This window comes from Aspergillus heteromorphus (assembly GCF_003184545.1).
Source record: "Aspergillus heteromorphus CBS 117.55 chromosome Unknown BO70scaffold_22, whole genome shotgun sequence".
Taxonomy (NCBI): Eukaryota; Fungi; Ascomycota; class Eurotiomycetes; order Eurotiales; family Aspergillaceae; genus Aspergillus; species Aspergillus heteromorphus.
Window position 1 is genome coordinate 176,793 of NW_020290427.1, and position 24,232 is coordinate 201,024.

The 24,232-nt window shown below is 50.0% G+C and overlaps 7 protein-coding genes and 1 non-coding gene across 8 annotated transcripts; 2 read left to right on the plus strand and 6 right to left on the minus strand.

Moving 5' to 3' along the window:
- Window positions 1-125: 125 nt before the first annotated feature.
- On the minus strand, window positions 126-2,246 carry BO70DRAFT_354524 (MCT family MFS transporter; the record flags this gene model as incomplete). The annotated part of the gene is made up of 6 exons (XM_025541870.1): window positions 126-143; window positions 456-533; window positions 689-709; window positions 749-835; window positions 993-2,022; window positions 2,080-2,246. The coding sequence occupies 6 exons, from the start codon at window positions 2,244-2,246 to the stop codon at window positions 126-128; spliced, it is 1,401 nt and encodes a 466-aa protein (XP_025397167.1).
- A 512-nt stretch (window positions 2,247-2,758) lies between these two features.
- Window positions 2,759-2,831, plus strand: BO70DRAFT_t235. Its single transcript has one exon. It is a non-coding gene; the product is annotated as a tRNA-Thr (tRNA).
- A 1,493-nt stretch (window positions 2,832-4,324) lies between these two features.
- Window positions 4,325-5,795, minus strand: BO70DRAFT_381266 (FAD-dependent oxidoreductase; the record flags this gene model as incomplete). The annotated part of the gene is made up of 3 exons (XM_025545458.1): window positions 4,325-5,604; window positions 5,647-5,663; window positions 5,738-5,795. The coding sequence occupies 3 exons, from the start codon at window positions 5,793-5,795 to the stop codon at window positions 4,465-4,467; spliced, it is 1,215 nt and encodes a 404-aa protein (XP_025397168.1). The 3' UTR covers window positions 4,325-4,464.
- A 347-nt stretch (window positions 5,796-6,142) lies between these two features.
- Window positions 6,143-6,996, minus strand: BO70DRAFT_100405 (uncharacterized protein). Its single transcript, XM_025537785.1, has 3 exons — window positions 6,907-6,996; window positions 6,244-6,838; window positions 6,143-6,168 (listed from the first exon to the last, which is right to left on the minus strand). The coding sequence occupies exons 1-2, from the start codon at window positions 6,922-6,924 to the stop codon at window positions 6,407-6,409; spliced, it is 450 nt and encodes a 149-aa protein (XP_025397169.1). The 5' UTR covers window positions 6,925-6,996; the 3' UTR covers window positions 6,143-6,168; window positions 6,244-6,406.
- A 422-nt stretch (window positions 6,997-7,418) lies between these two features.
- BO70DRAFT_388824 (putative tannase) lies at window positions 7,419-9,405 on the minus strand (the record flags this gene model as incomplete). Its single annotated transcript, XM_025546019.1, has 3 exons — window positions 7,419-8,600; window positions 8,658-8,722; window positions 8,779-9,405. The coding sequence occupies 3 exons, from the start codon at window positions 9,403-9,405 to the stop codon at window positions 7,526-7,528; spliced, it is 1,767 nt and encodes a 588-aa protein (XP_025397170.1). The 3' UTR covers window positions 7,419-7,525.
- A 3,342-nt stretch (window positions 9,406-12,747) lies between these two features.
- BO70DRAFT_431034 (uncharacterized protein) lies at window positions 12,748-13,242 on the minus strand (the record flags this gene model as incomplete). Its single annotated transcript, XM_025548207.1, has 4 exons — window positions 12,748-12,855; window positions 12,908-12,955; window positions 13,016-13,095; window positions 13,150-13,242. The coding sequence occupies 4 exons, from the start codon at window positions 13,240-13,242 to the stop codon at window positions 12,762-12,764; spliced, it is 315 nt and encodes a 104-aa protein (XP_025397171.1). The 3' UTR covers window positions 12,748-12,761.
- A 3,553-nt stretch (window positions 13,243-16,795) lies between these two features.
- Window positions 16,796-18,073, minus strand: BO70DRAFT_381268 (SMP-30/gluconolactonase/LRE family protein). Its single transcript, XM_025545459.1, has 2 exons — window positions 17,332-18,073; window positions 16,796-17,274 (listed from the first exon to the last, which is right to left on the minus strand). The coding sequence occupies exons 1-2, from the start codon at window positions 18,051-18,053 to the stop codon at window positions 16,968-16,970; spliced, it is 1,029 nt and encodes a 342-aa protein (XP_025397172.1). The 5' UTR covers window positions 18,054-18,073; the 3' UTR covers window positions 16,796-16,967.
- A 3,077-nt stretch (window positions 18,074-21,150) lies between these two features.
- On the plus strand, window positions 21,151-23,245 carry BO70DRAFT_412155 (Ser/Thr protein phosphatase family protein; the record flags this gene model as incomplete). Its single annotated transcript, XM_025547306.1, has 2 exons — window positions 21,151-21,469; window positions 21,543-23,245. The coding sequence occupies 2 exons, from the start codon at window positions 21,151-21,153 to the stop codon at window positions 23,243-23,245; spliced, it is 2,022 nt and encodes a 673-aa protein (XP_025397173.1).
- Window positions 23,246-24,232: the final 987 nt, after the last annotated feature.

Here is a 24,232-nt window from a genome sequence, read left to right on the forward strand (position 1 = left end):
CTGTCTCTCGACTTACCGTGGGTGCCCGCCGAGGTGGGCTGATGCGGGGTGTGATTCCACCATACTTCGCTGTTTCTTCCAACTACAAACGCTTCCATGGAAAGCTTGAGTGATCCGGAGTACTATCAGCACATCCAGCGCACCTGAGTATTGTCAGTCAATATTCCACCTATTATCTAGTGGTGAGACCGACCACAATGCCCGGCATAATATATTACTATCTTTACGAGTCCTGCCGTTTCTACACCAGGTGACAGCCTTCGCTTCCTGCCAACCTCGAGGCTGAGCGTCGAATTCGGTATGAACTATTGGTTCTTTTGGACCCTCTCAGTCCTTTGGTCCCTTTCTTTCCCTCTAAAGCAGGTAAGGGGTTTGGTCCTATCCCCCACTCCCTTGCTCTTTTGACAGCCCTGAAGATAAAGCCGACGTTTTCATGGGTTGATTTCAAGACATACCGGCGCTATGACCCTCATTACCCCACAAACGTTCTTTCGATCATCCCCAGCGAGTCCGAGCTTCATCTTACGTTGTTCCTAAGGTATGAGGTCCGAAGAGAGGATGCAGCAAAGGAATGACACTATGATCGCATGGGAGGTATTCCTCTCCGAGGGGGAGGTGAGCAGGGAATGACTGCTAGCAGCCAGTCCAGCAGTCACTCGGCCTACAGCAGAATCTGAGTTCAACTTACTGCATCGGTTAGCTCTCCTGCCTATATGACGAAGATTGAATGAAGCCCTGGCTGCCTTACACTCTCCACGCGAATGTCTTGCATGAGGCTTGATTGAGGATAAGATCCGTGGCATACACGTTTCACATTTGTTTGCGGAATTAATATCTAAGTGAGTTTATAATTATCTAGGTACCGTATTGAGTATCTATATCATCCGTCGTTTCCATCTAATCGTTTCCCATCTGTCTCAGGCAACCCCCTTCCACCCGGCATAATAAACTCTGGCCACAAAAACAATTGCCGACCCCACCAACGAACTCACCCCCGCAAAGATCAGCGCCGCATTATAATTCCCATACGTGTTGATCATTGCCCCCGTGATCGGCGTCCCCGTCAAACTCGCCAGACTGAGCACTCCCAGCGCCATTCCCATGTACGATCCGATAACATTAGGCCGGGGAGCAGTCAAAGCGATAGTCCCCGTGAACATCCCGATGACATTGCCCGAAAAGAAACCGAACAGGATACTGAAGACAACCATCCCGGCAAGCGACTCGATAGCCATCCAGCAGAGGATCAAGATGCCACAGATCGCGGACGAAGCGACAAGGGTGTTGAACCTGCCGATGCGGTTGGCGAGTGCACCACTGAGGAGTCGTCCGACAAAAGATCCGGCGTTGGAAATAGAGATCAGGTAGTTGGACAGGTTGACGTCGATCCCGATAGACTGCGCATAGCTAGGGATGTAGAAAAAGGGAACGAAAAGCGCCCAGATAATGAAGAAGAGCCCCGCTACCTGGAACGAGTACGCAGGATGCCGCCACGCGTCTCCGATGAAGAGCGTGCCGGATTTCCGCTTCGGAGCTGGCGATGAAACTGACAGACAGGCAATGACGCTGAGAGCCAGCATGAGAAAACCAACAATCCTCACCGACCACCCAAACCCGAGATTCGACTCGTTCAGCATACGGTTCAGCGCGATCGGAAAGATAACACCCGCGAGCGATGAGCCCGAAGAAGCAATACCCATCGCCAGGGGGCGCCTCTTAAAGAAATACTGGTTCACAGCCGCGAGCGTCGGCGTGTAGGTGAGCCCATTCACAAAGCCACCAAAGATGCCCTGAGCAAGGATGAACTGCCAATATTCCGTGCAAAGACTGTTAAACATGACTGAGAGAATAAACAGGAGCGAGAACGGGATCAAGATGACTCTAGGGCCATAGCGATCCATCAACGGACCCGAGATCAACCCGGCGCTGAACATGAAAAAGGCTTGAATTGAGCCGATCCAGGCGATGTTGGAGTCGCTCTCGTTTTTCAAGAACGTATTGCTGTAGTAGGCCTCGTAGATTCTGCAATTCTTAATTAGCAAGACCATTCCCCATCGAGAGAAAGAGAAGCAACCATACCCAAACGCATTGATATACCCAAACGTATTAAACATGACACACCAACACGACAACACGGCCATCCACGCCTTGAACCCACCCTCGGGGAAATGCGGCGGCTTCGGCGCCGGCGCATTCTCCTGTGGGAGGGTAGCGACGTTCGTATCCTTCTCGAGATCGTCCGACATGGTATGGCAATTGCTTCTGCTCTCGTAGAGCCATAAAATGAATATATTTTAAGATGCAGACAACAGAGCGATACGGTCGCAGCAATCGTATATGTATGCCCGCTCGGCCGCCTCGGGGTTTTCCTAATCGGGGTGATTCACCATCTCCGCGGTCGGGGCCGAGAAGGCCCGAGACCCCAGCCAGCCCGAGCTTATTTGCTGACATCGTCTGCTTTGGGGTTAGCGCGATCTGATAAGAGAAGGAGAAGGGTGTGGGTGATGGTGATGCGTCCGGGTTTTGGGTGGTGGTACTGCAGGTGTTGTGTTGCACTAGCGGGAGATTAATTGTATGGCTTGGGTAGGGTAGGATGTTTGTTGTTTGTGGATGGGGTATATGTAGCTGGAGGGGAATTGGACACTGTGTTCGAAATACCATGTTTAGAGTGGATCGGATGGCATCGCGATAGATGTTGCTGGCATCTGGCGTCTGTGTTAGATTATAGTGACGTATTTAAAGACTAGAATATATACCAGCTCGCATGGCTCAGTTGGTAGAGCGCATGACTAGTAATCATGAGGTCCTCGGTTCGAATCCGAGTGTGAGCAATTCTTTCCTTTTTTGCTACCTTGATCCCGTGTTCTAACTAGCCAGTTAGTTTTTTTCCTGGATATAGAGAGTAAGATGAGTAGTAAAGGAACAATGGACTAGTGAAGTGAGTATAGTATATGTAAGTTTGATTAATATTCTGGATAAGGAAGAATGAAACGGATTGTGTTTGGTCCCCCCCCCCCCTCCCTCCCCCTTTTCATGTCACAAATCTTATAAGTATATTATTTTATCTTAATAATATATAAATATCTTATTATATTTATGTACCGCGACAAGCCGCGTATTTAGCAGATTCCCGACAACAGTGTTACTACTAGGCACTGTTGAACTGTCACCAGCCTTTTCTAGTTGAATTTGACTACGCTATCGAGGCGAGGTACCTCGTAGGTAAGTAAAGTAGGCAAGACGCCGAACCGTAATGGAGTATTGCCCTGTACGCACAGTCGCTTAGGCCCCAGCACGTGGCCCTGCCGGGTTTGGAAGGACAAAACGCGCGAGGTCGATCGACCGACCTTCCCTCACTTTCTCTCTGTGACAGCAACGTCTCCATCCCATTTTATCGCAGCGTGGTCCCTCGAAAGGGAAAGCTCTTGGGGACGAAGGCACCGCGTCCTCGTTGATCCGAGTGACAACGGAGAGGAGAAGTCCCCTCTCCACGACGATTGGTGTCGCAGATGCTGGGTGCGTCTGGAAAAAAATAAGATCCTGCCATTGGCGAGGAAGTGGCATCTTAGTGATGCCAGGGCTGGACAGCACTCCACTACCATGAAGAGTGACATCTCGATGAGACCAGGACTGAGGAGCAATCTTCATTCCACCAACAGAGCTTGCTACTGGCAAGGAATAGCCAATATCAAGGTCCAGTAAAAGCCTTTTAGCGGCTCATGGTCATCGCATTTTGACGACGGCAAGATCTCCACGTCAATTGCCAAGAGTACGGCAAAAAAGGCCGACCCGGAGGAGAGAGTCAGGTTCCTTAAGCTATGGGTGTACTAGATTATGCTGGCAAGCAGCCAACTCTAGAAGTGGACAGTCCAAGAAAGCCGATGAAGACCCAAAAGGGCCGTCGTACCATGAGCCGAATTCTACCTCCGATAATAGTGGCCTGGAGAATGAATGTGTGAGATGCATCTCGAGCTTTCCAGTAAGTGTGGTAGTTTGCCTTTGGTCCCAAAGTAGTGTCTGGACCCAATGAGGCCATAACGGCAGAGATTCCTATAACACTATCATTTTACTTTAGCAGGACGTCTTGGAGAATATGTTGGCATTTGAATAGAAACCCAGTTAGATATAGATCTTATTTCTGGATATCTGCGATTAAGAAATGACCTGAGTAGTTGACATAGTATTAAGGCTGAATGCGTGCAGAATTAGATCACAGGACGAAAATAAAAGACGTGACCTCATTTTGTGGAGTTCGACGCACCTGAATCAGGATATGGATGAAGCCATACAGGCTTTCCAGATAGAGACTGGAGAGCTCAGCGGGGGCAGGTACTCGAATCATCCACCCACGACGAACCAGTCAGTCTGTCTTCATGATTGACTAGTTCAGATCTTCAAGGATGATAATAGCAATCCGCGAAGATGTCCGTCCATCGAATACATGCTCACACAGGAGTGCAACACTCACGAAGATTCTCTCCCCGACTGTGTACCCTGTGGTGTCATGCCAATCTTCAAAACCGGGCTTTTCGTAAAATTGGCGAAATCATCGAACGCCATCATTGCCTGTCTACTTCGTTCCACCTCTTCACCTCTCTCGAAGACATCTGTATCATACACATCCACCGCATGCTGAAGTTCCTTCTTTCCATCCCGTACCTCTACCATCGCCTTTACATATTCAAACGCGTCTCGAATGGCCGTATTCCCCCCCTGACCTCGATGAAAGGTCATCGTGTGCGCCGCATCACCGGCAAGAGTCACCCGACCACCCCGGTTATCCCATTTCTCACGCGGTTGCCAGGTTTTCAGCTGGTCTGCGCCGATCATTGTATCATCAGGTAACCATCTCACCGCACTGGCAAAGGGATCCGCCCATCCATCCATGCGACGACGCAACCTCTCCAGTCGATTTGGGGAGTTTTCAATATCCTCTTGGTCTCCTATCCGCCAGGAGGCCAGAATGTAGAACACCCAGGTTTCGGGACGGGCGTGATCGGGTTTATCGAGGAGGAAAAAGCCCATGTACATATTCTTTGGATGCGCCCCGACGTCCACGAACGGGTTGCTGATCGACTCCAAGTATCGTGCTTGTTCTGCCGTGTAGGTGGTGGGGATGTTCATGAAAGCGTATGGTAAGACCTCTGGCGTCCCTTTTTCATCCCCTAAAAGCCAATTTCGGACTCTGGATGACGCCCCATCAGCCCCGACAATGACCGTGCCAGTCTCAGAAGTCCCATCAGAAAAGTGAGCGATCACACCCGACTCGAGTACCTCGATATCGACGAGCTTTTTGCCGTAGTGGATATCGAGCCCTTCTCCCCAATTGCGCTTGGTCTTTTGGATATTAAGACGACGCATACCGGGACTTCTGGGTGTCGCAATGGGCTCTCCTGTTGCGCCGTTTCGGATGAGCGCATAGTCAATTCCCACAGCGTCGATATCCAAGCTCTCATCTGGTTGGCATGATGCAAGCTCAGCGCGCAGTCTAGGGGGCAGGATTTCGTCTAAAAGCGTATGCGCCCAGTTTATCGTGACGCCCCAGTTACGATTGCGGGGTCCGGTTTCACGGTCCACGACAATATAAGAGATTCCATGCTGTGACTGTGAGCTGGGGTCCGTCTATGCCTATTGCGACGTACGGACCTTTTGTAGCCCATGGGCTATTATCAAGCCAGCAATGCCTATTTCTGGTCAGCAACCTTTTCCCGCAGCGCGTTCGGGTGGTTTGTTCTACCTCCGCCGACAATGATAACATGAAATTCGTGTACCGGATCCAAGGGATTTTGCTGCATTTCGATATTTTTCATAATGTTAGAAGGAACGATAAAGAAAGACGAAATATATTGCTAAGCTGGTAAAGTGGAGACCCAAGATCAGCAGCGCAGCCGATATTAATGGGATAATCAGCACACATCAATTCCGGACAAACTCGGCGTTGAACCCTAGGTAGCGAAGGGTGAAGCTCGAGATCGTGTAGATTTTGACCCTTGCGGCAAACAGACTGTAATTGATCGAAGGATGTTCCCGATAGGGTTATGCTATCCCACGTTGGAGCCTCTGATCAGGCGTCCCGTCGTGTTTTTTCTCCATTTTCGCGGGATTGATTAAAGACATGCTCCCAGTACCGAGAAGTCGAAGCGCCAACTCTATCCTTTGAGTGAGATCCTACCAACAGGAATTGACAGCATTAGCAAAAGCTTATCCTATTGTATACATGGTACTTGGCAGGTGGATGCTTACCTAGGTATAAGCTTTCAGCCGATCAAGGAGTCCAACAGGCCACCCGAATGCGGCACAGCGCCGGAGATGACAAGGGAAGGCGGGTTGAATTCTACATTCAACAGTGGAAGGGCATGCATGGCCTGGGTGAGCTGCAAAGGCAATGACAGCAGTGTGCCAGTGTCTAAGCTAAGGAAACCCACGGTTCACGGAAAGCAAAAGTGCCGCGATGAGCTTTCATGACTTCGAAAGGCGACAACTTCTGCCGCATGCGGTAAAAGGTTCTAAACCCACCATGCGAAGTCATTCCAGCCAGTCCCTTTGTCGCATCGCCTTCCACGCAGACTCGTGTTTTATCTGCAGCCCAATCATAAGCCCACTCATTCCTTCGCCAGAGCCCCGAGCCATTGACAATAAGTTTAACCCCTTGCATGCGATTCCCAATATTGCGCCAGAAGCGTCCGACCGATGGCCCGTGGGCTGTCCTCGCGTGGACTCGCATCGTCGTGGCGGAAGGCCTGAAAGGGCACTGCGTGGTGAGTCCATCCGGGGTCTGCTGACGGTGTTTCAGAGACAGAAGCAGATCGTGCCTCCGTATAGCTTGCTGAAAAAGACACTAGATCTCTCCAGTGTAGTTAGATTGCTTGGGCCCTGGAGTAGCCAGTCAACGGAAAGGGGACCCGCCTTTTTGCAGGCAATCATTCGCCTGCATTGATACTGCTGTAAAGAAGGGAGGGAATTAACTTTCGCATCGATCGGGGCCCAGAATCCGATGGATTTCCCCGGGTTTATCCCGCAATGAAAGGAGGGGTGTGGAGGTTGGGAATCGCAGCGTCCGGACTCGGGAAATTGGAATGCAATGAATGGTGAGTCCCAACCACGCTAGGCTGGAATCGGAATCAGCGTGGATCTGCCTTCTTCTCCGTGTTGCTGCCATTTAATAATCCTCGGCAATTCTAGATTATTTATGCGGATAGTTGATTATGGAGAATGAAGGTGAGGCGCAGAGAAATGATCAATCGTAGGTTGGTTTCAGCGAGCCATGGGCTATCGGCCTAAATATACAGGCACCAAAGAAGACTGCCAAGGAGATTATGCAGACATACAGCGGAAATGACAAACAAGCTTAATTTATGTAAAGTTTATATTATACAAGGGCCCGATTCGGGTTTAGCCTCAACAGACCTGAGCATAAGATAGATATACAGACGTGTCAAAGAAACCTCGCAGAGGGATATCTTCTGAATATGTCTTGCTAACGCTGCATCCGAAGGATGAATGACAGGTCACTTCTGACCCGAATCTAGTACACGGTGATGTTGAAAGCATCGAAGGTGTAGTTCCAGGTGTCGAGGGACTTCTGGTCGTGCACACAGTCGAAGGTGGTGTTGCTGGACCAGAGGGGACGAGTGGGCCACTGGCACAGCATCTGGGTCTCACCGTCGTAGGGACCGGAGGAAACGGTGGCGTTGAGGTGGGAAGGCTTCACACCGTTCTCAACCCAGTTGATCATGGTCTGCATGTTGTCCTCGGGGTATGGGCCGGGCTGGAGGGTGTTGGTACCGCAGTGGGCAGCGCCGGGGATGAGGTACAGCTGGTACCAGTCGGCCATCTCGGTCACCGAGTCAGAGTAGGAGGCGTCGGCGTACATGGCCTCGCGGACGGACTGCCAGTACTTGATGGAAGAGGCAGTGGGGACACTGTTATCGGATTCTCCGTGGTAGTGGATAATCTTCCCCCCAGCCTGGTGGAAATCAGTAATATCCGGGAGGGTGGTCTGCAGACTGTCCATGTAGCGGAACATGGCGGTGTCCATCCATCCCACCACGGTGTCGTAGGTGACGCCGTCCAGGTCGCTCAGGTTATCAAGATCCAGGAGCTGAACGAAGCGGGCGATGTATTCCCCGCCAATACTGGTGATGTCGAGGACCCAGCTGTCAGTGGTTGAGTCGTACTGAGTCTCAGCGTCAGCGAGCTCAGCCGCGATCTGCCAGGACAAATACGCCCGCTTGCCGGTGGAGTCGTGGAGACCATCGTAGATGCCCTGAGCAACAGCAACAGCCTCAGCAGAGACAGTGCCGTTCTGAGCAGGCTGGTAAGTTGTGCTGCTGCCCTCAGCACGCTTGCTGAAGCCAAATCCCTGGGATGTGAAGTTCTCGGAAGCGCAGTAGTAGGGCTCGCCGATAATGGACTTCAGGTCGAAGTGCAGTTGGCAGAGGTCGGTACGGGAGACAACACCATCAGTACGACCATCAAGAGGGTCACAGGCCTCAATAGTGGCGTTGACAATCTTGGCCAACTCGCAGGGGGGAGGGTAGTAGTCCAGGGTGTGTTCAACCGTAGCGGAGAAGATGTGGTTAACCTGCTGCTGAGCGTACCTATCAATACGAAGAAAGCATTAGCGTATTCCCGGCTGATTGATCGGGAGAACTCGCCTGAAGGCCGGGGCACCAACGATGACACCATCGTACTCGGCTCCGTAGCGCTGGACTTGAGACCACTAGAATCTCTCCATTAGCTTCACATCAATCCAAATTGATAGTAACGGTCTCTTACTCCTTCACGACCACCATCTGAGCACCCCTCGTAGTACGTGTAGAGCTTGGTATCGTCTCCTAATCCATAGAAGCCGCGGGTGAGTGGCTTGGCGATCGTGGTCATCTCACCCAGGGCCTGATAGGCGAACATATAGGTGGCATCCCAGTTGATAGTGCCGTTTCCATAGAGAACGACCTCGTCGTAGCTGTTACTGAAAGCGTCGTATCCAGCATCAGTGGCCGCGCCAACTGCACCATACTCGAGACCGCCGGTGGCATCGGAGGACAGGGAGAAACCACCCCCACCAGCAACATAGTAGCGGTTCTCGAACTCGGAAGGAGAGGGGAAGGCGTATTTGACGATGACCTGGTCGTTCTTGCCAGTGTGAGTGTAGGCAATGGTGACGTTGCAGTATTCGTAGGTGTCGCTGTCAGAGCGCATCATCATGCCACCAAAGCCGCCCCCCGGCGAAGAGGTGGCGGTGCTGGCGGTCACGGCAGAAGGAATGAGATCGATACCCAGGATGGTGCCGTTGGCCGGAAGGGCGGACTGGACATTGGCGACAGTGCAAACATCAGAGAGAGATGCAGCGTTGGCAGTGGCTGCTGCCAGAGCGGCCACGGCTGCGCGAGAGGACTGGCGCATGGTGAAAAGAACGGAAGAGAAGAAGGAGTGGACTGTAAAGAATGACTGAACCGGTTGATCGAAAGCCAAATAAAGGCCGGGTGTTGGGCCCTTTTATGCTTTCACCCAGGTGCTGGTCGAGATATACCCCTTGACCAAGTGTCAGGGTTTCTTGAGGTCCACCTGGTTTGACAGTCTACTGCGGAAGTTAGTACTGAATCGGAGGCCAACCCTTGTCACTGGAACGCGTACTCCGAGACCACCAGCTCGGAAAGAGATCTGTCGATCACCGTGGTGGTGCCTGGTGTTTCTATCTAAGCTTTGTTTGAAGTCACAAGGAACCGTACACTCATACCACGCAGTTCCGTGATTTGCGTAAGCAGACTGACACCACCTTGCGTTCCTGGCATCTTGGTATCCTTTCTGCCCTTTCTGATCCTCCTGCGATACCTGGTGTCAATACTGCGATGTCGGCGGGGGTGTAGGGCATCGTGATCAATCCCATCTAATCTAATCAGCGCATCTGCGGCAATAAGCTTATCCGGATGGAGCCGGGCCAATCTCCGTTTCCCGGTCGGGCAGCTTGGCAGGGACTGGCGACGCGCCAGGGTCTCATTTTCGAGGACCCTTACAAGGGTCTCGATAATAAATCGCGAATGCCATCAGATCGAGACGAGGAATCAACATGCTCGTCGGCGTAAAAACCTCATAGTTGATGCAGACAGCCTCTTTCCAGCTGTTCTATCCGAACATGCCATTGCAGATTGACGGGCCAAGTGAGCTAAGGCATGGCTGATTCATGCCAAGCAGGGGTTTCGTCAGCTCGGTATCAAGTTGAGCGACTCGTCTAAACGTTCTTCTCCCTGGGCTCCCAAATTCGAAGCAGGTTTGATGGAGGGTTGGACTAGTGCAAGGAGTCGTCACGGTGGTTGAACAGCTAGACCCCATTCAGCAGGTCGCTGTCCGGGTCCAGACCGCTCAAAATAGAGTGAATTTTAGGTGACCGCAACCAACTTCTTCAGCCCTGCCAAGGTCGTAGATATGTACCCATTTCACCCAAGTAGTACGTACACTGCGAAGATCTTAATATGACTTTCACATCTTATCGCAAGGTCCGCTTAATCTTCGGGCCTCAGAGGAATCTCAAGCTGTGCGAGTCTTAACGAGCCCAATGAACTCGACATAACTATTACTAGTGCGGACGAAACTTGGACATCCCGCGTTGAGCAGATTAAAGGGGACGCGGTGTAGTCTGGCGATAAGGTGGCGTGAAATAATGGGGGGAGGTATAGGTGCGTACGTTTCGTCACATCCAGGGTCTGGAGTCCCCAAATGACCCACAAAGTCAACGATATTTTATGTTTGATGATCGGCATTTCCGCTTACTCACCATCTGCCACTAGCTGTATCTGGCATGGTGTGTTTCAATTGTCGAAGTGATTGGTGAATTATTTAGACCCACAAAAGATATCCAAGCAGTGTTGACCCCAACGCTCACGATTTCTCTAACAGTTATATTCAGCTGGGCTTATAAGCGATGTCCATAGATACCACTGTGCTACAAAGCTCGTCCACGTTGAGTAATCAAGGTCCAAATATGTAGGTTAAGTTCCTATCGCGACCCGATCTATCAACTCGCGCTTTGTAACCTAAACCTTTTAACTATTGTATCTCATATATTAATCCCTCAAATTCCGGAATGCACACGCGGCTGTCATTACCCCAAAAAGAAGCCAGTACCGACCCAATCGATCGACATTCTCCTATCCATATCGAGATACGGAATGCAGCAAGCGGAGGTAGTCGAGCAGCGTCCGCGTGTTTTCATCCCATAAGACCACAGGATGCTGTTGTTGTTGTTGTTGAAATACACAGTGATTTTGGGTGTTCCGTGCTTGCAATTCGAGGGCGACTGGACTACAACCCCTATGCTATTTGCATTGTGATTTGTAGTGTTATTCACTATCGATAGGTGGATGGAAGTTACGATGACTTTGGATGGCACGATGGAAAAGATGGGGTCCAGCAGACTATCTCGAGCGAAGTTACCCCATGAGAATAAAAGCTCCGAAGGATGAACTTACTTCGTAACAAGAACTTGGTACTCCGTAGTATCTATTCCACTGCAAAGCCGAATTCCCAGGTCCACCGAGTCCACATTGTGTTTCATGGGGTTCCTTGATTCCGGCAATTCCCGCGCCGATCCCCAGAACAGTTCCCGTGCCACCAGCCAGCATCCCCAGACACTCCAGCACCCCCCAAGGAATGCTTTCGCCGAGGAGAGTGGCAAGCGACACTTTCAGATCCTGTTGAGGTCCCATCACTTTCTTTATGCGACAAGCGGGGGAAGTTGGGTTCAGCCATCTGTCTACCCATGCAGATGGTTTGGCTGCCGTATTTTCGCGTTAGAAGGTTTGTTGGTATACAATCACCCCCAGTGAGTTAAACACTTACCAATAGCTATGAAACACTCCAATAATGCCTTTCATGACACCAAGGGTACCCTTGCTTTGCGACTATTTCCGTCGATGTTGTACCACGAATCCCGGATAAAACCGGATCCATACGATGCCTCGCAACTCCTATCAGCATGCGAGTACTATCCTTCCCTTCGCCATCACACTCATCTGAGTGTACTCGAGGAACTCCTTTCGGGCGATATCCTCGCATTACGCACCACTACTAAGCCTGCAGCTTGTAGAGACGTCACTGTCATACCGGGAGAAAAGCGCAAGAATCCGGCCGGGGTGATCTGGCTTGGCACAAAAGGCTTACCGCTTCATTCCGAGCTGTCAAAAACAGATCCACTGAGCGATCAGCAGGAAAGGCTTGGCGAATAAGGAGGGATACTTTGTCTACAGCAATTCCATCATGATGCTGCGTCAGAGCAACGGCTTGCGATTCTATCCCATACTTTGATGGAGCGTGCCAACTGTTCTTCTGCATCGCAGGTGATAATACCTGTTCAGGTAACGTTGATTGGAATAACTATGACAGCTTTGGTGCTGCGTGAGCGAGCGCTTAGTACTGACGTCTTTCACTGGAACAGCATGTTCACAATTGGCGCTCCCATCGCCAGGTATCGAACAAAAGGAAAGATATTCCTCTTCCTTGTATCTTCATGATCCATAATAAGAGCTCGAGCCCCTCTGAATCACCAACCGATGGTTACTGCTGACAGCCGGAACCTCCTTCTTACATTCTCCACAAAGCATTGAACATCGGTACAAAGAACCTCCTGTCTACGAGTGTTAGAAATCCCCGAAAATCAAATGGCAACCAACATAGGATTGGCTATAATTCCCACCCATCGAGCTAGTCTTGAGATAAGAAATGACATGAATTGAAATTTTGCCAGCTCAATTCTCCGTCCCGAGTCACAGCTCACATCTGACGCTGGAAACGGTCATCTGGTTGACGGTGGACCTTCCAGTGCCAACGTGCTGGGAGTCTCCCGAGCAATCCAGAGTTCTATCGTTATCAGTCATGTCGAACTTGAATAGTTCAGGAAGGGGCAGCATACGAGTAGAGATTGCAAGATCCGGTTGACACCGAAACATCAGTAATAACCCTTTGGTGTATTAGCATAGTTTCATGCAGTGGAGGAAGCGTCCGTGGGGTCAAGTCGTACATTGCATAAGAAAGTGTGCACTGATCCGGGACGGCTTCAATGACTTGGTTGGTACTAGTGCCGTAAAAGGTAACCTGCACCTGTGGGGAATGGATGTTAGTGGCGCTGGTCTGCCAGGGATATCGGATCCATACTTCGATACCCCCCGACGTTCCTTGGGGAGTAGCAACGGAGGATCCCGCCAGAGAGGCAAGAACGAGACCGATGGAAGTGATAGAGAAGTGCATGTTGGATGTTATGGGCTGAGACCAGTAGGTTGGACTGTTGTATGGAGTGCGAGGCTATGAGTTATGAGAAGTGTGAAAGGAGGCAGATGATGGGAGGGATGGCCTGATATTTATAGACCATGATAGTCTCTATGATATGCAAGATATGTTGGATTGTGTTCCATTCGTGCTCAATCATGCTGTCATGCTTATTTTGACTCAACCACAAAAGCAGTCAGCTTATTGCATTGGTGATAGGCAGCAATGGAAGCCTCGTCCTTGGCAGATGCAGTGACCGATTAGCCATTTGATTATGGGTATAGATGTTTAACTGCAACCGCACAGCCATGAACATAATAATAGAAGTGGAAACCTGTCCTTGTTATCCCTACAGAGCCAATTCTTTCCCCTTCGTCTGCGGAGCAGCGAACTTTCTCCTGAGTGCTATGGCCAAGTCACCTGGGTACCAGATCTGTTCGAATCCTTCCTCAGCCTCTAAACTCTGGACAGTGTTTTAAACCCAAAAGGATTTGTTCTAAGCTGCTGCTTGACGGACACAGTCACCAAACACAGCGACCTCATGTTCCTACCCATGTGGGTCTTCCTCCTCTTCACCTCCACCTTCGTGCACGGTGCGAGGGTTTGGACCCCCTGGGGAAGCGGCTGTGCGATGTGCCTGTGGGGGTTGGTTTTTTTTTTTTTTTGGTTCAGAATATTTGGCAGAAGAGACGGGCTTTTGAATATGCAGTCGCCTGTGCATTGTGCAACAGTCATATCTGTTAGTGACTCACATGCAGAAACTCATGTTTTAAAGTAAAGTGCATCTAAGAAGTAAGCATAAGAAGCGGGAATGGCTGTTCTCTGGAGCAAACACAGCATCATATAGCAGGGGACCCCTACATGGAAACTAACCTTCTGTTTGATTATAGGTACTTAGAAGCCTTTGTTCGAAGCACGGCAGCGGACTCTGCCACATAAAGCGGTTTACCACGTCTACCACTACTTGTATATTGTTGAACCTAGTGCACCTTTATGACTAGAAAGATGTCGAGACACCTTTTTAGTCTAGAGGGGGTACCGGGCGACTTCCAATATATATTCAGTATTAAGCCTTGGCCACGGATGAATTCATGTGCGGAGGAAAAGGCTCGCTTTGATTATATAGTTACAAGATCAGTCAAAAAGCGAAGTAAAGAGAGAGAGAAACGGTGTCTGAGTTGTCGCCCTGGGCCTTGACTCAATTTCCCACATCTTCCAAGGAAATGGGCTAACTGGCTGATTTGGGGGGGAGGGTTGAGGGTCATCGTTCACTCCATGTATATAAAAACTCCACGGTCGTGGTCCTTTGGCCGTCAACAACCCGGAAAAAGCCTCTCAGAGTCCTCCGATCGGGTATAATGCATTAATCAATCAACCAATCTATCGATATCTCCAATATGCCGCCGTGACCGGGATTTCAGACTGGTTGCCGATGCGTCCCTAGTTCGGTATCTCACCTGGAATTAATGTCATCCCGAGTATCCTCGTACTTTAATAGCGATATTTGGTTTTTGTTTCCGTTTCCAAAAGATCGATGTCCGCGTGTGATGCGAGGTGGACGGACCAGCTTTCATTCTCGACGGCGGCTGATAATCGCTATTGTCCTAATTCAAGCAATTATTAGCATATTCAACTCCACCGGTTGTTATTACTTACTAGATGGAGTGGAGAATCCCCCATAGCCTCTGCTGCAGTAAAAGTCTTTCCGTTTTTGCTATTAGCGATTTGCCAGATTATCTGCTGGGATTGTGCGAACAAACCGTTTAGGAAATGTTTTTTCTTGAGTATAACGTCTGTATCCCATCACATAATAAAGCACCAAAACGAAGGACAGCCAAGCGATTACACAAGATGGTGTGGTATCGAAGTTTTGAGGCACCTCTCGCGGGCCTGGGTGTGGTCACGTAGGCCACTTTCAAGGACGAACCAGGCGGGGAGTTCTCCTTTGCCCGCAAAGGTCTCCGAAGAGTAAAGGAATTCTCTGCATTGATGCCACGCTGGCTATGCTCTTTTTTCTTCTTTGAAATTGGATGACATTCATGGTATGTCAGTTCGTGCAATATCCACCGGGCCAATGACGTCAATGAGTTCATTTCATTTATTTAATTTCTCTTGGGTTGGCATCGGCATATTAATTCCTGCAGTAGCCACTAGCTCAAACCAGAGCATGAGCTCTTTCCGTTTAACAAATTTCGTCTCGCCTGACGGTGCCCGAGTTGAAGTGGTTCGTTTGCTCTGGGACAAGGTTAAGTAGCTGGGCCCCCGAAGCCACAGCACCCGGCATAGCCGGGGCGTGCTCGACGGAGGCCCCCTTGCGCCATGACACTAGGATCGGCAAAACTAGATAAAGGGTCGACGCCAACGACAGTTGAATAGGGGCAACAGCAGGGCCCCCGTGCCACGGCAATAAAGCCGGTAAGGCTCGAAAGCCAAGTTAATCACAGCCCTGGGCTGTGAATAGGGGCAACGGCAATAGTCACCGGCCCAAACACTGGCCCCGTCATTTACCAAACTTCTTCCGCCCGAGTAGAAATGGCTCGTTGGCCTGGGGACTGGCCCCACGAAGTCTTAATCGGCTGAGGTGGGTTTCTGTTGACCATCAAGGCTATTAGTTCTTGATGAAGTCTGGTAATCGTATTTGTAGGGCACCCACAATCCTACTGGAACATACATTTGTTAGTCCGAGAGTTGCTAGTCATTTGTTGTATGCACATGGGGAAGGCTGGCTCACCATTTAGTGGTATGTGTATAATTTCACATCCTCCTCTATCCTTTGACTGCTTTTGCAGTGACTTTTGTATGGGCCGAGGCTGTTCATTGACAGTAAGGGTAAGATATAAAGATATTCAAATAAAAACAAATTTTGTGATTGGAAATGTATAGTAGTAGTAGTAGTAGTCAAGAGGATAAATAATCTACTACTGGCTGTAGATAGGCTGTGGCTGTCGATTAAATATGCGTGAGTGAAGGAGGAGGCACAGGAAGAGGAAGGAGGAAGGAAGAAGGAAGAAGGAAGAAAGGGAAGTCGCAGTAGAAGAGGAAGGCACTTGGCACTTGCCTGGTCAGCGGTAGTCACCTGACTCACACGCGCAGACCAAACAGGCAAGGGCCAGTCCTCCGGTTTGAAAATTACCTGCCTGAACTTCCTGGCACTTGGATTCGGCGGACTCAGTCGCAGTGGAGGGCTGAGATTCTGGCTGCCTACAAGGTGGGATATATTATTCCCGCACAGTAGGCAAACTTGAATATCAAATCTGATTTGGCTTTCTCTCAAGGGTATTGGAGATAACAACGGGATAGATCGTACCATTCCTATAGGGGTACCCAGTGTGCCCGCAGCTTGACTAGGATTGTCTGTAGATCTAGGAGGCAAGGAATGAGATGGCTGAAGTCTTTATGAAAAACTGCGCAGGTGAGCAGCCACATGACCATTTGCTGATACAGTAGAGCACGTAATTCACTTGCTAAGGTATGAAGAGCGCAGACCATGACGGGGAGAATAATAGGTGCAGCCGATGCTGCTAGATTGTCATTACTCATACATCCTACACACATTATCTGGCGCTAGTGCTATAGCCACCCAGGTGCTATGGCCATAATTTGGACCTTGGCCCAACATGATCCCCAGACTCAGGGGGGCCCATAATCCGAGAAATAAACATTGAGGCAAAATGACATCAAGACCCGACGGTATCACCACCATTTCCTTAGATCTTCAGAAGCGATCCCCTCACCCAGCGCCCAAGCTGAGCAGACCAGAGCTTGTTCTCGTTCATAATGAACATCTGGCCATTGCGTCCGAAGGAGAAGTTGGACGTGCCGTCCTCGATGAGGATCTTACCGAGGAGAACACCGCCCGACGACCAGACGTTAACGCCATCACCACAGCCAGCATACACATTGCCCTCCGTGTCGGTTTTGATGCCGTCAGGAATGCCGGTGTCCGCCATGGCGAAGACGCGACGGTTCGTCAGGAACGGTTCGCCGTTGGAGACGGTCACGTCGAAGGCATAGCTGGGCAGATATAAGCATGTCAAAACTCCAAAGCGATAACTAATCCGAGAAACTCACATAGTGGCAGGCTTGAGCGGGTCAGTCGAACCATCGCCCACGGTGCGACCCGTGTCGGTAATATAAATGGTCTTCTCATCGGCAGTAAACGCAAGACCATTAGGCCGACTAAACCCGTCCGCCACGACGCGGACATTCCCCGTCGCGGGATCAAAGCGATAGACCTGATTCGGCAGCTCCGGCTCCGGTCGGATGCCCTGCAAGTATCCGTAACTGGGATCGGTGAACCAGATGGACCCGTCGGTGTGGACGACCACATCGTTGAGGGAGTTGAAGTCGCGACCGTAGAAGTTGTTCGCGACCAGGTTCTCGGATGCATAGGGAGGGTCGATGGACATTTGGAAGAGGCCACCGGTTTGGTTGAGCGTTCCCTGGCCGCAGAAGAGGATGCCGCTGCCGTGGTTCACGCCGCCGTTGGCGAGGGGGATGGTGCTGTTGATGACCTCGGATGTGACGGGGTTGGCGGTGGTGTTGACTCTGGAGATCTTGACGGTGGATTGGTTTGTGACGGGGTCGGTGAGGATGTTGCTGGTCACGAAGAGTTCGTTGGTGGAGGGGATGAAGACGCTGGCTTCGTGGGCGAAAGCGAAGTCCTCGTTCTCGAGAAGGACCTCGAGCTTGGGGGCCGGGCCGGTGATGTTCAGGAAGCGGCTGTCATAGAACTCGAATGCGGGGGGGATCTGGGAGGCATTGGCCCATGAAGGGAGGATGAGGTTCGCCATTGTGGGTGGGTGGGTGGTGGTGGTGGGCGTAACAAAGTCATGGTTGGGGAGGATGGATGTCCCTTTTAAATAAGATATCCATCGGAATGATGTGGGGTGTGCCCTCACATGATATCAGGGTTCAGGAACGGTGCCAAGATGAAGTTGATCCTGCAGGCTGCGCAGCACTTCCCGTTTCTAGGCCGCAGTTGGGAGGGTTCACGACGATCGGACCCACTCTTCTCGATATCAACCCATTCGCCGGCGTTTCTCCGAGGCCGGCAGCGAAAAGAACATGCAGACCGGCGTGGTCCCGATTTCTGCTGGAAGGCCAAGAGGCTAAATTGCCCAGTAATTACATGGCAAATCAGAGTAGAACCTTGAGCACTAACGGTTCATCATTGCCCACATGGCGTAGATACTATGACTTCGAAGGAGTAAGATCTATCTATCTAGGGCAAATACGACGACATATTTTTCACGTAATGACCGACACCCACTTCCTCGGTGAACTCTTTTAAGGTTATCAACCAGATAATCTGTGAAACCTTAGATCATCAGTCTTGCGGGACAATGCGGTTATACTCACTTTTTGTCTACCGGAATACTTCTCCGAGGATTCAAACTTGCCTTTTTACTAGCTCCGTATATCCCGAATTATGATGGGATTGAAGAAAACCAGAGTCCCAAATCATGAGGGAAACCGGAGCGATTTGGGCCTTTTTTTATACAACTGGCCGATTCGATAAAATATTTGTTCATTTGAAAGGATCAGAAGAGCCTGGAAGGGCACTAAAAGATGAACTAAATCCTGATCTCAATCATAACCAAAGGTCTCCGTACGAAACGGGCACAAAGTACCACCAAGCTCGGAATGGGAGGTACTCACCAAACCACAGTCGTGTCGGGTGGATACATCGCCAGTACTACTAGCGGCCCAGATTGATACCACGTTTATCCGCAGGATCCCGGACACTGTCTGTTATTGTTGTTCCCTTATTCCCTATGTGGAACTGAGAGCTACTTGAAGCTTATACGCGGAAAAGTGCGCGGATAACAAAATCAAGTCGAGATTCTGGAAAAGACGTCCTTTGAGTAGATAAGGTGGATTTGTTCCTAAATTGCGGTACCCATGAGACTCGCTACACAATCATCAATCTACGGGTACAGGGTGTCTGCAACTCACTAGCTTCGGACTTGATCACGGTCGACACTCGAGGGCTATCTATTCAACAACTACCATAAATAGCAAGAGCATATACGCCGTATTCGCGTGATTGATATTTCAAGCTTGTGGCTTGTAAGTGCAAGGTAATTTGTTCTTCCCCGCGGCGCCTTGGTGATCGTGGACGAGAGACTTGGAGTGGATATGGCGCGAACGTCCGACGAGACTAGGGGCTATGATCTGTCTACACCAGCCATGTCTAGGATGTTCTCAATGGAAAACGCGTAAAGATACCGGTCGCCATTCAAAGATCCATAATCCGATCGGGAGATTGATCGCATAGTTGTCAAATCATCAGGTAGATGTTATGGAGAACATCAAAATTGCAGGGGTTCTTAGCTTTCAGTGGTCAGTAGGCGACACCGGCCGAGGAGCAGTGGAATTGATGACCAAATGAAATCCAGAGTTATATGCAAAAGTTGAAGTTATGAAGCTACTCGACGTGTTGAGAGTGAAGAGACATGGGGCGGTTCCTGCCTAAGGCATCAGACGACAGCCGGTGACACGGCAGCCATCCTTTGCCGCAGCGTAGCACAAACCGTGTCTGTCGCACAGGGATATGCCAAAAGATCTATAAGGCCGCCATCCAGCACCATCTTGCTTCCAAAGTTCAAAAAAATCTCCAGAAAGAAAAAGAAGAAGACATACAACAGAAGGGATTCGCTGGTGGTCACCCACCCAACTACTAACCTCCCGGCGTGTGGCTTAAGTACGGCTGAGCGGACGGGAAGCCCTGTTCTCCACACCCTATGGTCGTATGTGCTTGTTTCCTAGCACAAATGTGTTGAATACACCGTGATTAGAGGGAAGTAGAGTGATTAAATGTGGACCTACGGCTGTGGTGGTCTGTTGGGTTGATCTCATTAGGGTTACTTGTATGGCTGGTTCCGAGATCTTATGTTTATGGCGTGGATTGAGAATGATGAGCTCGGAAACCGAAAACAGCATGGTTATCTAAATGCGGAAGGAGGACGGAATCTTTTCCCAAGCTGTCACATCCCCAGGTTACGGCATGACAGAAAGTGTGGTATCATGTTCGTTGTTTCTACTGCTCTCATCGCCTCCCACCGCAGGTGGGATTTAGCAGAACACACCAGCTGCGAAATAATCGACAGAGCAATTAAATACTCTGGACGCTACTATTGGGAAATTCCAGGTTCGTACTGGATCTTAATATAAAGTTCTTTTTTGTCTGTCAGTAAGTACTCCGCGGATAATACGATCTACCACATTTAGTAATACCGTGAAAACAATTGAATGTCATGTCCGTTTGCGGTTGGCACGGGAGAGGGACTATCAATTCATGAGATGCTACTGAACATCACCCTCTATCCCCCATAGAAACAAATGGCTGATAAACCAAATATGCAATAATATTCCAGATCACCATATTCCGTCCAATTCAGACTCAGCTGGTCCTGGAAAGGTCTTATATTAACTGGCATCCAATCGTGACCCGCCCATAGCCTACGCCATGATAATGAAATAAACTGCCATACCACAAGAAAGTTTGAAAAGGCATATCTAATAGCTTCCAACAAAGCAGTTTGTCATGATGTCAAGTTAATGGATAGTGACACGGTTAAAGACTTCTACTCGACAATACGACCACATCTCCCCAAGCCAGCCAACCAGGGCCAGTAATTTCAACATAATCCATGGCAACCACACCACATGTTGGATATGACATTTCGAGTACGGGGTATGACATGCCTCATTCACTTTGCAGTGGGGCATTCCGCTCCCGGAAGGCCCCGAGACGGTCCAGAGCCAGACCAGAGGCGGGGATAAGTATGGCTGTGGTACATAAGACCCGGAATGACGGCTACCATAGCTGCCAGGTCTTCTAGCAAGACCGATATCCCTGGTCTAGCAACACCTTGATAAATCGTCATGGCTTTCTTATCCCTGGTCTGGGTGGCAGCACTTGCCATCCCAGCCATTGCCCAGGATAGGCAGCCTGACTGGGAAAAGTCCCCAATGGTCGCCCCTCAATTACAACCTGACGCCCACAACACGGCATACTGGCCTTGGAGGTCCCTCCCCTGGGGCGAGATTAACTTTCTTCACACAACCGACTCGCATGGATGGCTGGAAGGGCACCTGAATGAGGTCAACTATGGTGCCGACCTGGGCGACCTTGTCTCCTTTATGGAACGCATGCGTGACAAGGCGGATCAATACAATGTTGACCTTCTCGTCGTTGACACCGGTACTTCTCTAAACCCCTGCTTATATAAACGATGAAGTATTCATCCCATAGCTAACTCGTCTGACCATCCCAGGCGACATCGTGACCGGCAACGGACTCAGCGATGTTACGAATCCCCAAGGCCGGATATCGAATAAGATTTTCAGGAACCTCCCCTACGACCTACTCACAATTGGCAACAACGACCTCTACGATCTTGATGTCACAAAGGAGATTAGAACAGACCTCGCGAGAATCTACGGTGACCGGTATCTGACAAGCAACGTGGACGTGGACATCGATGGGAAGAATGTGTCCATCGGGCACAGATACCGATATTTCACTACAAAGCACGGCTTGAAAGTCGTAGCATTTGGGTTCACCGTTCAGGACTTTGCGAGACCAGCAGCCGTCTCCGTCCAAGGCCACGAAGCCATAGTCGAAACAACGTGGTTTCAAGAGGCCATGAGCAAAGACGCCGATCTCTACCTCCTTATTGGGCACGCCGACGTCGCGGAGAATTGCAAGATCGAAAACCCTAAGTACGGTGGAACAGAAAATCCCCTGATCTGCATGAAGGACTGGTTCCGGACGAACAAACCCAACACCCCCCTCCAGATCTTAGGCGGACATACGCACTTCCGCAAGTTCCAATGCTATGATGGGGCATCCTCTGGCCTGGAGTCGGGTCGATACTCTGACACGGTCGGATGGCTTGCCCTTCGCGACGTGGCACCATCAGACTCACTCTCAGGCTCAGGCAGCTGGAATGGATCGAAGACAATAACCGGAGTGGACATGCCGACGAGGACATGTCCCCCATCGAGCACGACGTCTTCTAGCACGGATGCTATCTCTACAAAGGTCGTCCGTCTCGACCGTCGCTACCTCGACTTCAACCGCCAAACCTTCGCATACCATGCAATCGGCGCGACCGGGCCCGACATCCCAGACAGATTCGACACCCCCCTGGGGCTGAAAACCACCGATGATATCTACAATGCGCGAGTGAATCTCAACCTAACCAAGGTGCTTGGCTGCGCTCCTCAGACATACTATATTTGGTCCGAGAGATTCAACTGCCCGGGAAACATATTTTCGATGGTCAGATTGGCGTTGAACACCACTGTGAATCGGAATGATTCTCCCAGGTTGATTCTGATGAACACCGCCGGCATTCGCTATGATCTATACAAGGGTCCGTTCTCGGTGGGTGACGGCTTCACGGTTAGCCCGTACAACGATCCGTTCCTGTACCTCGCCAATGTTCCCTACGACACGGCCACACAGGTCATCTGCAAACTGAACAACGGTGACATGTGTGAAAATGAGGATCCAGCCGGGGCATGTGACATGTCCAGCTCTTCCACCTATCCTCCCGGTCCGAACAACGGCGTTTCCAACCAGCAGCCCCTGATGAACCACCCAGCCATCGAGGAACAACTCAACCCCGGCCATGTCACAGCCGACGACTTCGGCAACTGCAGTATCTCAGTCAGTTCTCCAGACTGTGGCGACGACACTCAGCACCGTGCGGTCCCTGAAAAATACCTCATCCCGAAGAATATCCAAGCCAAGGGCAACATCGTCACGGGCATGACCAAGACGGTAGACTTGGTGTTCACAGAACACCTAAAGAAAGGCATTCTGAATCTGGACATTATCAAGAATCTGGGCTACACTGATAAGAATGTCAGTTATTACATGGAAAAGTCCTTCACGACCAGGAGCTTTCTGCAGAAATATGCCCAGGTTGCGTGGAATGAGAACTCTACCTCCTGTAGTATCGGGCCATGAGGGAACCGGACCTGGACGTTGGAAATAATGCCTGGAGTGATAGGTGTGCGACTAGGATTTTGGGGGGGGCTGTGCTGAATACCATGCACATGCCAGTATCAGTATCCTGTGAAAGGATTTCATGAAAGCGGTTTCCCCCCAAATTTCTCAACGCCTATTATCATTTTCAAGAGTTGACAAAAGTGATGGTTTCACATATTTGCTGTAGCTCGATTTCAAGTTCTAATAATAAATAGGCGACTAAATGTATATTTCAGAATTGAGCAGTAGCATAGAACATGCTTACCCCCCCCGACCCTCCTCCCTCTTGTTTCTTTTTTCTTCTTACAAAGCAAAGGAACATCAATCTTAGTTTTTTAATACTCGTGTTCTTTCTACACCTAGAGGCTGGCTAAGTTCGGAAGATGAGCATTCCTCCGTCAACTTCTAGAATTATCTTCAAAACCAACACCCGATTCGGTTCAACGGAGATTAATTCCTGATATTAGTAAATATAATTATTAATTGCGGTGGCGTGATCGTGAAGCCATGACAAAGGAAAGGAATGGCATAATCCTCAACCCCGTGTCTCATAAATCACATAAGGTACTAACCGTTGCATAAGTGAATAAGGTTGAACAAGGACCGATCACGATTGGCTACAATTTAAATTAGAGTTTATGTCAGGGATTTAAGGTTTGCCGGGACGGGCGTATCCGCTGCTCTACTCCGTACTAAGTAAGCAAAGCAACCCGTTTTCGTTCCGCAGTGAATCTGTAATCAGCATCACGACATTGTCTGGATGAGAGGTCTTTTTCTATATAAATCATGATTTCGTTGGAAATCTATTCATGTCTTCTTGAGATTGATTCCATACCTTGAAGCAGGTCACTCGCCTTATTTTTCATCTAAAATACCATTGTTCTCTTGACCCCCGATCCAGCTGGGTGTTATTATCATCTTCTCGACATGTCTACCTCTCCTGTGAAAGTCGCCCTTTCAGGTGTA